Below are 13987 nucleotides of genomic sequence, written 5' to 3'. Positions count from 1 at the left end.
TCCCGGCGTGGGGAGGGCTCTGCTGGGCCGCCGTGCCGGTGGGGGCTGCTCGCACCTCGGGTCTGGGGGTGGCGGCGAACGGGGGCAGTCGTTCCTCTCCTTAAACGCCGGGCAACCTGTGAGGAGTAACGGGAGCGGGAGATCCGGAACTTAGACGCGTGCTCGGCCGTCTGGGTTTTGTTGTCGCGATAGGGGAGAGCGGCGAGGAAAGGGAGCGGCGTTGTGCTCCTGCTGGGGGAGCTTCCATTCATTGGAGCGGAGCTCAGCAGCAGGCCTCGGCTCTGTAGCAAAGCTGCATCTGTGTCATTAAGCTTGGGATGGCTTGTTTTCCTTTTCTTCTTTTCTGCTGACTGAGAGGCGCTGAACGTCTCTTTTTGGTGGAGATGGCTTTCGTTCTTTCTTTATGTTCTGTGCCTATCAGAAGGGATGGGTTGTTTGTGCTGTGGCTGAGATTCAGATACCCTGGGGAGGCCTTCAGAGGACACTGCATGTGCGCCTCGGGCTGTCCCGAGCCCTGCCGTGTGTGCTGTGCGTGTGCCGAGCCCCAGTGCTGGGCTCTGCAACACGGAGCTCATTAACGGGGCTGAGCAGCCACACGGGTGAGGTCAGAAGGTGGTTTGGTTTGATTTTCAGAAGTATTGTATGCCACTAGTTTTGATCTAGGTGTAATCCGAGTGTTTTATAAAAGCATTGCTCCTATGGCAAGGGAAGAACTTGTGGTGTGCAGCGTAGGGTTTGTGAGCTTATACCAGCGTACCTTCTCATACTGCTAAGTTAGGAATTCGGGCCCTTAATTAAAACCTACTTGTTTGCGTGGTGGTTTTCCCTCTGAAAGAAACATCCACATCAGAGATATCAGCACTGTGATAATGACACGGGCATAATTGCTCAGCCTGTCCCGCTCCCCAGCGCAGCCGTCCTGGTGCCGGGAGGGACCCAGCCTCCTCCTGCCCATGGCAGCTTCACCATTAGGAGAAGCCCTCAGGGACACAGCGTGGTTCTGTACTTCTGATCCCTTTCTCCGGTACTTCTCCGAGCTCTCATGCTGAGCGGTGTCTGATGGCTTTGATACTTTCTACGCTTTGCAAACAAGATGGGATATCTCATTATTTTCTCCTGTGCACCTTCCTGGGTGTGTTTCTGTACTTAGCTGTACCACACGTAAGAGACGGTTAATAAACTTAGGGAGCATAACTCAGTTACTGTGAGGAATGTTCTCTTAGTTACTTAAAGCTGGGGCAGGTCGTGTTTGTGCTGCGTGTGGGAGGGCTCCCGACGTCCTCACCGTGCTGTTCTCCAGCACCTTTGCACCCCCAGCACAGTGCTATGGGCTCCAGGTACACCGGGAGCAGCTGTCGGTTTCCCTCTGGCTCTGAAGAAGCAGCGAGAGCTGCAACATGAGCTCCGTTACGCGCTGAGTTAATCGGAGCTGCCAGTTGCATTTGGTCTGAAACAGAGCCGCAGTGGGGATCTGTGTGTCACCCATCTGCCGTCCCCGTGTGTGCCAGCTGTGATGGGGAAAGCTGATACGGCTGGGAGAGGCTTCGCACATCGCAAAGGCCAGGCAAGCAGCACTTGAGGTACAGCGTGGCTGCGTGCATCCTGCATGCATGCAGTGTTGCCGTTATTACGTGCTTTTGTTTTTGTGTGCTTATGTGGATAGAGCTATGAGGCGGCACACCCGCATTGTTGTAAGGCTTATATTTATCCAAAAACCCCTATCTTACTCAATGGAGTGAAGTGTAAGTGTGGTCTTTCTCACCAGGAAATGCATGGTTTAGATTTGAGAACTTACTGTGTTTTTAAAGCTGTGTGTTAAGGGAAGCTAAGGTGATATGGAACTTGTTTATTTGGCTCCGGGGAGACCTCGTTGTGGCCTTCCAGTACTTGAAGGGAGCATATAAACAGGAAGGGGAACGGCTGTTTATGAGGGTAGATAGTGATAGGACGAGGGGGAATGGTTTTAAACTGAGACAGGGGACGTTTAGGTTAAATATTAGGAGGAAGTTCTTCACACAAAGGGTGGTGAGACACTGGAACAGGTTGCCCAAGGAGGCTGTGGATGCCCCATCCCAGGAGGCATTCAAGGCCAGGCTGGATGTGGCTCTGGGCAGCCTGGGCTGCTGATTGGTGACCCTGCACACAAGAGGGGCGTTGAAACTGGATGAGCATTGTGGTCCTTTTCAACCCAGGCCATTCTGTGATTTTATTTCAGATAGGTTTCTATGTTTTTGCTGCTGCTTCTCTTCTCTCTCTCATCTTCCATCCCTCTCCTTGTATCCTGCCCCTTCTTGCTATTACTTGTAGATGTAGGGTGTTGCACAACAGCAGCTTTAGTTACAATGAATCTCTGATAGCTTTTCTTAACAGAAGTGTTTTGGTAAGAGTTGAAGTTTAATACTGGGGAGCTGCTGCAACTCAGGCATCTGCATCGGGGCAGATATGCAAATTGATATCAAGTTTAATGTGTTTTCTTGTTGTTTGTTATGTGGATTTTCTTTCAGGACATCTAGATGACGATGGGTTGCCACATGGATTCTGTACGGTCACCTATTCGTCCACGGATAGGTTTGAGGGAAACTTTGTGCATGGAGAAAAGAATGGCCGTGGCAAGTTCTTCTTCTTTGACGGAAGGTAAACACCAGCTCTCCCATGTTCTGTATTTCTCTTCCTGCTTTCAATGCTGTGAATCTTAATCCACGTTCCTTGCACTGAGAGCTTCCAAGGAAGCTTTTGTATGAAGAGCTCTAGTTGTAGACCTTAGGAATTGGGATGTGCTCAGAACTATTGAAAAGTCACAATGACAGCTGCTGGGCTACAGATTTCAAGCCCGTAACTGCAGTGGACTTTTATGGAGGGCTGTGAGCTCCCTGTGCCTGGTCATGCACAGGTGTAGGGGCCTTTCTGGTCTTCATGTCTGCTTGGTCTTGGGAGGGGTGGCAGCTGTGGCCGCGACAGGGGTTGCTCTGTGCCTGTGGGTGCGCTTCCTTCCGAAGCCCTCATCAGGAGCACCCCCGAGTGCCTTCCCCCACCAGCAGCTCTTCTCAACGCGGTTGCTCAGAACTTCCTGGGAAGGAGCAGCAGATGTCTGAAAGGACACGATTCTTCTTGGCTCCGCAGCTGCCGGTGGCACTATGAATAGCAGCTGCGAGGCTGACAGTCGTGCCGGCTCCGCTCTCCCCCTCGCTCTGCAAACCTCCGAGCAGGAGCGGAGGTATTGTGCCGCTCAGTGAGTCAGCTCCTTGTCTGCGCCCATCTTTGCAGCCGCTTCATGCAGGAGACTGTGGGGCTATTTTCATGGGGAGGATAATATTTTTCTTCAGTTACGCAGAAACTGATTAGGCCTCTGAGCCTGGATGAAGAAAAATCCCCGCTGTTGTTGGTAATGGGCTTATTAAATCTTGTTCGAGTCGCTGAAAATCACTACTGCCCAGCAGCTGACCTCTCCAAAACCCTCTTTTTTTTCTAAGTTGGCAGGCAGTGTCTCTATGGACACGTGTGCATAACGCTTCTGTGCCCGTTGATGACCTCAGCAGAGCAAGCTCTGAGCGTACAGTTGGACAAAGTGGCCACGGCTTGGTTGGTGGAGCTGCTCCACCTCGCCCAGAGTCCTGGCAGCGCTCTGTGGGGGAACTCAGGCTGCTGCTGTACCTCTTCACCATTGCCAGCTCTTGATTTTTCTTTAATTAACATAACCCTTAATGAAATGGAAGGGTTGGCTACTGTGTGACTGCAAGAACTAGCAAAATGAAAATATACCAAAACAGTCTGTAATACGGGTTTAGAAAATGGGTTATTTGTACAAACTGGCCTGAGCTTATTGTAGTTGAGCTGCGGCAGCCATAAGCGAGCGGTGATGGCATCACAATTTACCTAGCTTTGCTTGGTAGCTGGAGTGCCCGGGTCATGTCAGGTGGCACAGCGAGGGAAGATGACTTGGCATAATGCAGGGCCTGCTGTTCCCATTAAGTGTGCCTTCAGCCAGGCTGAGAGCTTAGGAAGGGATCTTATGAAAAGAAATGAATTGCAAACGTTTCTCCGAGCAGCTCTCCCTGTGGCACCACGCTCTGTGCTTCAGGGCAGGAAGTGGGCAGATTTCGGCTAACCTTAAGGATTATTAATCCCTGAACTCAATTAAGCGTCAGTTGGTTTTGTGTTATTTTTTTTCTCCCCCTTCAAAACTGCAACACACCCCACATATTCCTTCGGAGAGCAGGCTCGCTTCTGGCAGATTCTTCTCTCAGAAGACATACTCGAGCTCTCGGTGGTGCTAACACTTGCAGGAGAGCACTTCACAAGCACTTTGCACGATAGCTGTGAGCATGAGGGCTGCGCCTGGCGCTAAGCTGCAGCTGCTGCTTCCATTAACCGGCAGCTCCCGTGAGCTGACAGCTCGCAGATCACAGCAGGGACGTGTGCTATGTTTAAGAAAAAGCTTTCAGTCCTGCCACGTGTAAGGAAAGGTGGGTAAGGGTCTGTTGGCGTGGCTTAGAATTGGGAAGTATATTGCACTAAGCGTGACTTCTTTTAAAGAGTAAACTTAAACGTGGGCTTTGTGTATGTTGTCAGCTCCAGTGAGTTTCACTCTTGTGCTCTCAGACAAACTGCTTATTTGGTAAATGTCTGCATCGGAAGCAGAATTATGCAGCAAAGTGTGTGTGCTGCAGCTGACCGTTAGCTAAACGTGCAGGGGTAGAAGCTCAGCAGTTTGCGTTTCCTGAGGCTGGTTCTGGCTCGAGAGAGTAATAACTGTGAAGGAGGATCTGCTCGGTGATGCTTTCATTCTTTGTAGTTTCCATTGGCTGCCTTTTTAAGCAAGGAAACAAAGCAAAACGTTAAAAGTGTTGTTGCGTCCCTTCTGAAGGGTTTGTGAGACAAAGTCAAAGCGAGCTGAGTGTGCCTTTGTTCAAGTTGCGGCACAGCATGAGTTGTGTTTGACAGGCTCCGTTCCATTTTAATAGAACTACATGGAAAAATGACAGCGCCTTTAGCAAACCCAGGACAGGTCGCTGCCATGTGCATTGCTCGAGCTGTGACTTGGTGCCAGGTTGCGGTTTGTGCTCTAGTATGGTTCACCTGTGTGACAGTTCAGTTTCTTCTCACCGGAGTGATGTCACCACAGAGCCGCACGCGGGAGGTAGAAGAACCTAATGTGAGCGTAGCTTTCTTGAGCGATACTTTCTGCTTGGACCAAGAGCAGTCCATTCACTGTTTTAATTTGCTACCACAGCCTATGGAAAAAAAAAAAGCTCAGCAGCATAATTTAGATGAAGAATGCTTTGTACACTCTGTGTGCCCTAGTCAGAGGACAGCATAAAGAGCTTGGTTGCGTTGTGCCCATGTTGAGGCTTTGGATTTGCTTCTTACAGAGTCTTCTATAGCTGTTTCCTTTCTCTTTTTGCCAGCACCCTGGAAGGGTACTACGTTGACGATGCCCTGCAGGGCCAGGGAATCTACACGTACGAGGATGGAGTGGTGCTTCACGGCACGTATGTGGATGGAGAGCTGAACGGCCCAGCCCAGGAGTACGACAGCGATGGACGACTGATATTCAAAGGGCAGTATAAGGACAACATCCGACATGGAGTTTGTTGGATATATTACCCGGTGAGCCTGACCTCTGGCTCTCTTTTTTGCTGAGTAGAACACTCGCATGTCTTTTCTCTGCAGCTGAAGCAGATACCTACCGAGAACCAGCAGTCTAACAGGAAACACGGGAACCTAGGTGGAAGTTGTTTTCGTTCTGATTTTGGATAATCCAAGATACAGTGAAACCTTTTCAGCGTCGCTCAGCGTACAGCGAGGCTGTGAGCTGCCCTTGCCATTTTTACGTTCCGGGGAGCCCAGTCCCAGATAAGATGTATTTTCATACATCTCCTTTAGAATGCTGGGCCAGCAGTTCTGTCATTTTGTACCGCTGACTGCTGATGGGAGCTGCACAAGCTAACGTAACCTGCTGCTCCTATTTAGCTGGGGGAGGACACCTGTGCAAGGCACGTGCTGCCTTGGGCCAGCAAACAAGATAAAACTGGTGTGAGAACCGTGCCTCTGAACAAAGGGTGTGCTAGTACTTCAGTCGTTAAGTAAGCCAGAGTTTTTCTGATTCTTGGTGGAAGCTCGGGTATTCCTCTGGAAAACCCTTCATAATTGCTATGTGCTCTTACTGCCATGCTAATTTGCAGCAACGAGGGTGATTGTTTTTTCTCCGGTGGGTTTTTGTATGTGCGCTACTTTGGGCCTTGTTTCACAGTCTGTTCACATAAAGCTTTTGTGAGTTGAAGCTCAGTTTTGTCAGGCAGGAAAGAGCTTGGGTTTGGACGGTGTCAAACAATGTAGAAGACCCAGTTCATTTCTTGTGTCGTTTTTATTCTGACCAGAATCGCACCCAGCTTCTTTACTCATTATTCCTCGCACCTGAGCTTACGGCAGTTAATTTAGGTTGCTTCTTTTCAAAAAGTGAGGAAAAATCACAGAGTGCTCTTCTCTTCCTTGTCCATTCAGGACGGAGGCAGCCTTGTAGGAGAAGTGAATGAAGAAGGAGAGATGACTGGAGAGAAGATAGCCTACGTGTACCCTGATGGAAGGACTGCATATTCCGGAAAGTTCATAGATGGAGAAATGATAGAAGCAAAACTGGCAACTCTGACATCCTTAGAGGATGGGAAACCTCAGTTTGAAGTAGTACCAGGCAGTAAGTTCAGCTAAACACACCAGCTTGTATTCAGCTCTGCGCCGCAAACGGCTCAGTCTCAATAATATGTCCCATTAGAGGCTCTGAAGGCTGGCTGTGATGAGAGGATGAGTATATTAGTGAGAAGCCCTTTTTCTAAATGGTAAAATTGGGCGGAAGAGCTCAAGTCCTTTGCTCTGCAGGCAAATGGGCAGTGACCCACGTGGTGGTGCTGCTGAACTGCATTTCATAATCCTTCTCTGGTGCGCTCGGGGACAGAGCAGTCCTGCTTGTCGCGCTCACCGTTGCCAGCTGGGTCAGCATGAAAGCCTGCTTAACAGTGGTAATGCTGGCACAGCCGCAAGCTCTGTCTTGTTGGTAACATAACCAGCAGTGCAGAGGGGGGCTGTAGTGTGGCTGTAGCTCCATCAGTTCAGGTGGGCAAGTGTATATTATTGCTGTGCGTATTGTGCCGTCTGTGCTACGGAACTGGAAGGACACAGGGATTGGAATTAGCGAACTAAATTCAGTTGTTGTGTAACAATGTGACTCACCAGGACCCTTTGGTCTGCTGACACAAAGAGGCTATAAAAAGGTTGGAGTCGGGCATGTCGTTCTGGGATGGCTTTGGTGCTCTGGGGCGTGCGCTATGTTTGGGGGCGAGAGGGGCAGAGCCGTGAGCACGAGCAGGAACCGTGCAAGATTGACTCTTTTGCCACCTAAGATTGTGTCACCCAATGCGAAATAGAAGTCAGTGAAAAGAGGATGGGAACTGAGAGTATTCCTATGGCCATTTGTTTTTATTTAAGATCTCTTAGATTTAACTTAAAACAAATCCGAGATGGTGAAGTTGTGCTTTATAAATGGGTTTTGATTATGTTCTGAATGAAGCTGCCCTCGACCAGAACAGATCTGTTTTTAGAGCTTGGATACTGTGGGCGATGACCTTTTACCAAACTTAGCAATAATTGGGGTTGTTTTTCTCCTTATGTCCACCTTCATCTTAAGCTATCTCCCAGACAGTTTCTGGCAGTTGTTTGGAGGGGGATTTAAGGATATCATTAGAACCGTACCGCTGAGTTGCTTAGAAATAGCAGGAAGTAAGTGATGGTAGCAAATGTATTTTATGATTAATGAACGTTACATTCTGGAGGATGTCTGTTCTGGCTCTGAATTAGCAAACATAGTGTATGAAATAGTCTAGGTGTTTTTGTTGTTTGTTTGTTTTTTTTTACTTACTGTATTTTTAAATATATCCTTTTAAACTTTGCTTTATGTTTTAAGTAAAGACTTGAGAAGGGTCGGTTTTGGAAGGCTGTCCAGTCTCTCAAAACTTGATAGTTTAAGGATGATGCATTGTAAATAATATGCTGCCGCTGTTACGTTGAGGGGGGAAATGTAATCACAAAACTGTCCTGCTGAAGCAGGCCTCTCACAGAGGTGCACCTCCATTTAGTACCCTTTTTTCCTTCTCCTTCCTTTCCCCCCGAAGCATAACGTTTAATGCAGACATTAATTTAATTTTTTAATGTCTTGATTATGTTAAGGGCTGCATGCTTTGCGTACCGCCTGTTCATTTGTTTCCCTCATTGCTTTCTCCTTTTAGGCCCGGTGTACAGTTTTGACAAATCAACTTCATCCTGCATTTCTACAAATGCTCTTCTTCCCGATCCTTATGAGTCAGAGAGGTAGGCTGTTTTTTTTCTCCCTTCCTCTGAGGCCGTCTGTATTTTTTTGCTGTTAAGTTTTTAGGACCTGATTTTGCCAGCGTTTCCTCATTTGAAATAAGTGTTGTCTGAAAGCTTGCGGTATAGAGCCTATACCACACGTCAGTAAACATTGGACTTAATTGGATTTTTCTGTCTTACACGATAAAATTGCGCTGTGGTGGATAAAACACAGCTGTAGGTTGTAAGAGATTAAACCAGGATCTCTTTAGCGCTTGAGATACGCGTTGCGTTCGGTACTTGGACTCCAGTAATAGCCCCCATCCGTAACACTGTGAGCAACTGAGCGCACCGCTCCCCCCTTCTCCAGACGTAGAGCCAGCCTTGCATCTTGCTGAACGGCACCTCCATACAGATGCAGCATAGTGCCAAAAGTAAATCCAGAAGCTGGACGAAAGCAGGGTTCTGCTTCAGCAAGTTGTCCCATGATAGTGGGTGACACTCATGAACTGCTTCTGTGACTTGTACACGGCCTATCACATAATTTACATTTTACTTAGACTTAAGAAGACTTGCTCTGTAGGAGACTCTATTGTAGTCCTGTTCTTATACTGTGACATATCTAAGTAATCACTGTGTCCTCCTTCCCCTCGTAGGGTGTACGTTGACGTCTCTCTCATTTCCTGTGCTGGAGAAGGATTGTTTTCAAAAATTGCGGCGGAAGCTCGTACCGTTATGTCCTTCTACAATGGAGTGAGAATTACACACCAGGAGGTAAAGGAGAGAAAAAGGCACTCTGAATTTTCGTTGCTCCTTCTGAAATCTTATAGCATCCCCTTCCTACCGTTAATATTTAATACGGTGGAGTTTAATTTGAAGGAAGTGCACGTTCAACGGTTTCTTTTAGGAAAAAATACGTAGCCAGGAAAAGCTTTAGTTGCATGCGTTAGAATGTTTGCTTTCAAACTGCCGACGAGGTTGACCCTCCGTGCGCACACTGGGTTTTTGTCTTGCAAACTAGGTAGACAGCAGAGACTGGGCCCTCAATGGGAATACAATATCCCTGGACGATGAAACAGTCATAGATGTGCCGGAGCCCTACAACCACGCCGCCAAGTACTGTGCCTCGCTGGGGCATAAGGCCAACCATTCTTTCACTCCGAATTGCATCTATGACCCGTAAGTAGAAGTTTGTGTTCTGATGCCGAAGCCGCGAGGGTGGTGCTGCGGCCCGGGCTTATGGGCTGCGGGCAGCGGTGGGGCAGGGCTCATGGGTCCTGGTGCTGAAGGAGAGCATTCTGGAAACTGGCTGGCATTTCCCGTGCCTGGCGTCTCTTGGGACTAATCTGTGGTGAGGGGTTGGGGGCTATCTTCAAGTTGGCAACTTTGCTGTCAGTTTGGGGAGCTGTCCGTGGGTTATAACACGCATGAGGTCCGTGCTCTAAGCCCTGCTTTGAGTAGGACTGCGCTACGTTGGCTGAGCTGCAGAAGCGTGACCAGCAGCGTCGGATGTGCTGCCGCTCGGTCAATGTAGCAAATAAGCATCCTGCTGCTTTGCAGGTGATGCACAGCGTTAGGAAACTTCTGATGCCGTACGTATGCCTGAGGGTGCAGATGCCTTTCGTACCAACGTATGAAAGGACAGTCCTGTAGATCTGTACGTGGGGAATAGTTTTCCTTCATTGAATTAGCTGGTTTCCTTTACTGTTGGGCCCTCGGAGAGCATGAATGGAAGCGCCTTTTGTTTGGTAGGTATCCGTGCTGGGGAAATGAAGATGAGCAATTTTCTGTGCTCGCCTCTCTCGTATAATCTGCGCTCGTTTCCTGTTATCCAGATATTCTCCCCTGCAGGCCCGAGGCACGTGGCAGCGATTAACCTTTTATTTTTCTTCGAGCCAGCAATGTTGCAGGACTGTGGAAAGACCTCTGTCGGCAGAGCTGTGCGAACGGGTGCTAACATATCGATACATATGCCCTCGTTACTAAAGTCTTTATGAGGTTGACTCAAAGAAGTCTGCTGACCTAATACAGATTACAGGCAGAGCGACTGCTGATAGTATGCGTAAGGGGGGGCTAACGGAGTCTGTGAGCTGCCAGCTAAGCCTAGCGAAAGTGTTTCTGCTTGCGTTTAGGTTTGTTCACCCTCGGTTCGGGCCCATCAAGTGTATCCGTACCATCAGGGCTGTGGAGAAGGACGAAGAATTGACAGTGGCCTACGGATACGATCACAACCCTGTGGGCCAGAACGGGCCGGAAGCACCCGAGTGGTACCAGCTGGAACTGAAAGCTTTCCAGGCTGCCCAGCAGAAGTGAAGCGGAGACTCCTCAGTTCAGCAAACTCAAAAAGCAACTTGGATCTATGCACTACCTTTGTACTGAAAACTGGACAACCAGGGATTGTTCATGCCGTTGCATCATAACTTTGCATTCTGTGTTAAGAGATAAGTTTCTTGCATACTAACTAGGTTTGACTGTGTTACTCATAGCAGATTTAAAATTAGCTAGCGTCGCACCAGTCTTATCTGGAGAAATTATTTAATATTCTATACGAGACGTGATATTCTTTGGTAGCTTCTGCTTTTGCACCATATGCAAAGATGCCAAAAGACTAGACAGAAAACTAAAATGGGTATATCGTTCACTTTTAGTCGGCAGACTTAGTGTTGCTCTCTATCTGCCTAGGCATTATTGTGCAACTGCATTTTGCATATATGCCATTTGTGATGATAACAGTAATATTTTGATATTCTCTAATAGTAGCATAATTTTGCCTTTTTAAACCTTTGATCTGAATCTTGCAATAGAGCAGTTTATTAGCATCTAGGAGGCTGGGTTTTAACTCCCCTTTCCTCTTGTCTGAACGTTGTTCTTTCTACGAATCCTCTTTTGCAGGAGAAAATCCTTTCTAACTAGTGGAAAGGCTTGTACGTGTACGTGAGAGTGCTATGTGTCAGTCTCTGTGGCTCTCTAAGTAGTATAGCGACGTGTCCAAGCCTAATATTTATCTGGCCTCTGTGGCTGGCTTATTTTATTTAATTTATGATCATGACGCGCGAATGAAGCTGTTCTTTGCACGAAGATTATCCGGAAGGAAAAACAGACTGGCTTTCTGAAGGACTTTGAGAAGTACGCCTTCTGGAAGGCAGGTACATTAATGGTGTTAGCGTCCATGAGTCGGTTTGCGTATTTCACCCGTTAGGGTGGCCAGTTCTCAAGGCAGAAATGGGTTCTTTCGAAGGAAACGCGCGTATCTGAGGGCAGGCTGCAGAACTCGGTCGAGGAGAGCTGTATCAGTTGCGTGTGCAGTTGGCAAAGAATATAGCTGTCGTTCAGTAGCACTCAGATAGCGAGTGAATACGACCGGAGATGCCAAACTGAGATTTCTGTGAAAGCTGAGAAGATTGAAAGGCAAACAACTGAATGTAAAAACATCTCTCGCTGTTCGTATGTAGAAGCAGCAGTCAATCCGTAGCTTTGTTACAGCCGGCGGCAAGGGTTTGTGAATATTTGTCTGTGTTCTGGGGTTTTTCGGGGATAGGGGAGTTGTTCATTTTGTTTGGATGCTATACCGGTCTTGCCTCATGCAAGAGAGAAATAGCAATCACTTCAGTCTGGATGCTGGAGCCCATCTGGGACTGTGATGTTCTCTTCTGGGTTTAGCAGCGACAAGTGAAATGCGTTTGCAGCGCTTTCTCTAAGTGTTTGCAGTTTAAAATGTTTGTATATATGTAACATAGATGGCTTGGAAATCAGACCCACCTTTCTATTGCAGCGTTTGGTTGCTTGAATGGTTGCAAGTGTCTGGCTGCCTCAGGAGCCAGGCGTTGGGCTGTCGGCAGAGGTGGAAGGAGGTTGCCATGAGTGCTTTTGGAGACTCCTGACTTGTGGTAGGAATTGTGCCCGCAGACCTCAAACCTGGAGCTCTGCTTAATTCCTGCAACTGGCCACAAAGCTTTTTCAGCGCTTCTCTGTTGAAGCTTACACAAAAGCTACAGTCTGTGTGCTGGGGAGGGGTGCAGGCACTCCGCGGGCTTTTTGATGCTTTTCCAGCAGCGAGTGGAGCGTGAGCTCCAACGCAGCCGGAGACTCGTGCCACAGCTCCGCTGCTGGTCGGTCCGAGGCAGCGGAGGCGATGCCTCCAGGGCTCGGCTGAGCGTGCGGAGAGACAGAATTGAGCCTCACAGGTGAGGGAGAATTGTCAAAGGGCGGTTGGTGGCACAGCTTCAGCAAATCGACCTCAGTGAGAAATCTGTGTTTTTACTGTTGTTTTAATTTCTTTTTCCCCGCCTCCCACAAGTTGTTGTTTAGGATCGCGGCTGTTTCAGCTTAGCGCTGCGTTGAAGTGCGAGGAAGAGGAGAGGGACGTCGTGTGTGGCTGTATGCGGCTGTGAGCAGAGGGCAACTCCTTCCACAGTAACCCGCTTTTCTTTTCAATACTCTCCTCTGAATTGCTCTCCTCTTAATGCCAGCTAGGGAACTGTGCTTAAAACGTTGCGATCTCTCGAGCTCCTTTGGCTTCTTTGCTGATCGGTCTGACTCCTCTGCTGTCACCTCTTCACACAGTCCTGATTGTTTTGATAGATTGGTCTGTCTTCCTATTGTGTGACTATAGAGAGAGGCAGAAGAGAGGGGTGCTCTTGGCACGTCGGGTTTGGAGGTAGCATCAGTGGATGCGTCGTGAAATAGGGAAGTCCCAGGAAAAAAAAGTCTCTGTATGTTCTCAAAAGCCACTGCTTTGGTGACCGCCAAGCAAACGCTCTTGCTCTTGCGTATGCTTTCAGCCAGCTAGCATGCTGCAGCTTTTGTCTGTGTCAGCTCCGCTGTCGTGCTCCTCTCCACTCTTGGTCCTCTTATAGATCCCTTCATCAGCGTCAGACCTTGGATAAAAGTTGTGGTTATAAAGCCGCTTTGGCTCGATTCAGGACCAAGCCCTTGGGTTCTCTGTGTTCTCTCTTTCTTTGCGGTCTGTTACAGTAGAGGTGGACGGGATGGTTTGTACCACGGGGCGGCAAAAGGGCTCACGGCTGAGTGGGTCCCTCGGGGCTTTTCGGGAGGAGTGTCGTGGCAACCTCAGGTTGAAACACAGGTTAACTACACAACTCCGAGTGATGCCTTAACTTGGTCAATGTGCTTTGCAGCTCAGCTTCTGGGGCTCATTGGATAGCGAGACCAGCTTAGCAAAACTGCTTACCGATAGTATTGTGAGACCCACCACGGAGCTTGATCTCAACTTGAAGCGGACTAAATAGTTATTTTGCAAAGCGATTTGTTTCAGTTATCGAGTATCACTGACTATCTGTGAAAACACAGTAAGAAAAGAAACTCTACTTCTTGGAGTCTGGCCCGGGTCCTGTTCGGTCGGAGCAGAAGCTGGAAGAAGAGCTCATAGCTGTCAGCTGATGCTGGATGACCGGGAGGATCACGGTGTACTCTTTATGACTAGAGGATAGCTTAAGAGATTTTATTACTGCTGCTTTTTTCAGGTACAGGTCAGTTCCCAACTTCTACCCTTAGTCTGCACACCTGCAGGTGGCTTCTGTACAATTTGAGGGTTGTTACCCAAGTTCCTTTGTGAGAAGGAGCCCGTATCAACCTGCGTTATAGGCCTTTGACCCTCTCTTTGGCGAGGTTAAAGAAAGTAATTTTTTTT

General features: G+C 48.4%; 1 protein-coding gene across 1 annotated transcript in view; it reads left to right on the top strand.

Moving 5' to 3' along the window:
- SETD7 (SET domain containing 7, histone lysine methyltransferase) overlaps positions 1-13908 on the top strand; it is a 19208-nt gene extending 5300 nt beyond the window's left edge. The window contains exons 3-9 of the mRNA XM_010709506.2: positions 2505-2634; positions 5406-5607; positions 6502-6691; positions 8277-8358; positions 8994-9111; positions 9359-9516; positions 10470-13908. Coding sequence (XP_010707808.2) covers positions 2505-2634; positions 5406-5607; positions 6502-6691; positions 8277-8358; positions 8994-9111; positions 9359-9516; positions 10470-10650 — 1061 coding nt within the window. The 3' untranslated portion in view covers positions 10651-13908. The remainder of the gene's footprint in view (positions 1-2504; positions 2635-5405; positions 5608-6501; positions 6692-8276; positions 8359-8993; positions 9112-9358; positions 9517-10469) is intronic.
- Positions 13909-13987: the final 79 nt, after the last annotated feature.

The sequence above is a fragment of the Meleagris gallopavo genome, chromosome 4 (genome assembly GCF_000146605.3).
Source record: "Meleagris gallopavo isolate NT-WF06-2002-E0010 breed Aviagen turkey brand Nicholas breeding stock chromosome 4, Turkey_5.1, whole genome shotgun sequence".
Taxonomy (NCBI): domain Eukaryota; kingdom Metazoa; phylum Chordata; class Aves; order Galliformes; family Phasianidae; genus Meleagris; species Meleagris gallopavo.
This window is presented reverse-complemented; position numbering and strand designations above follow the sequence as displayed.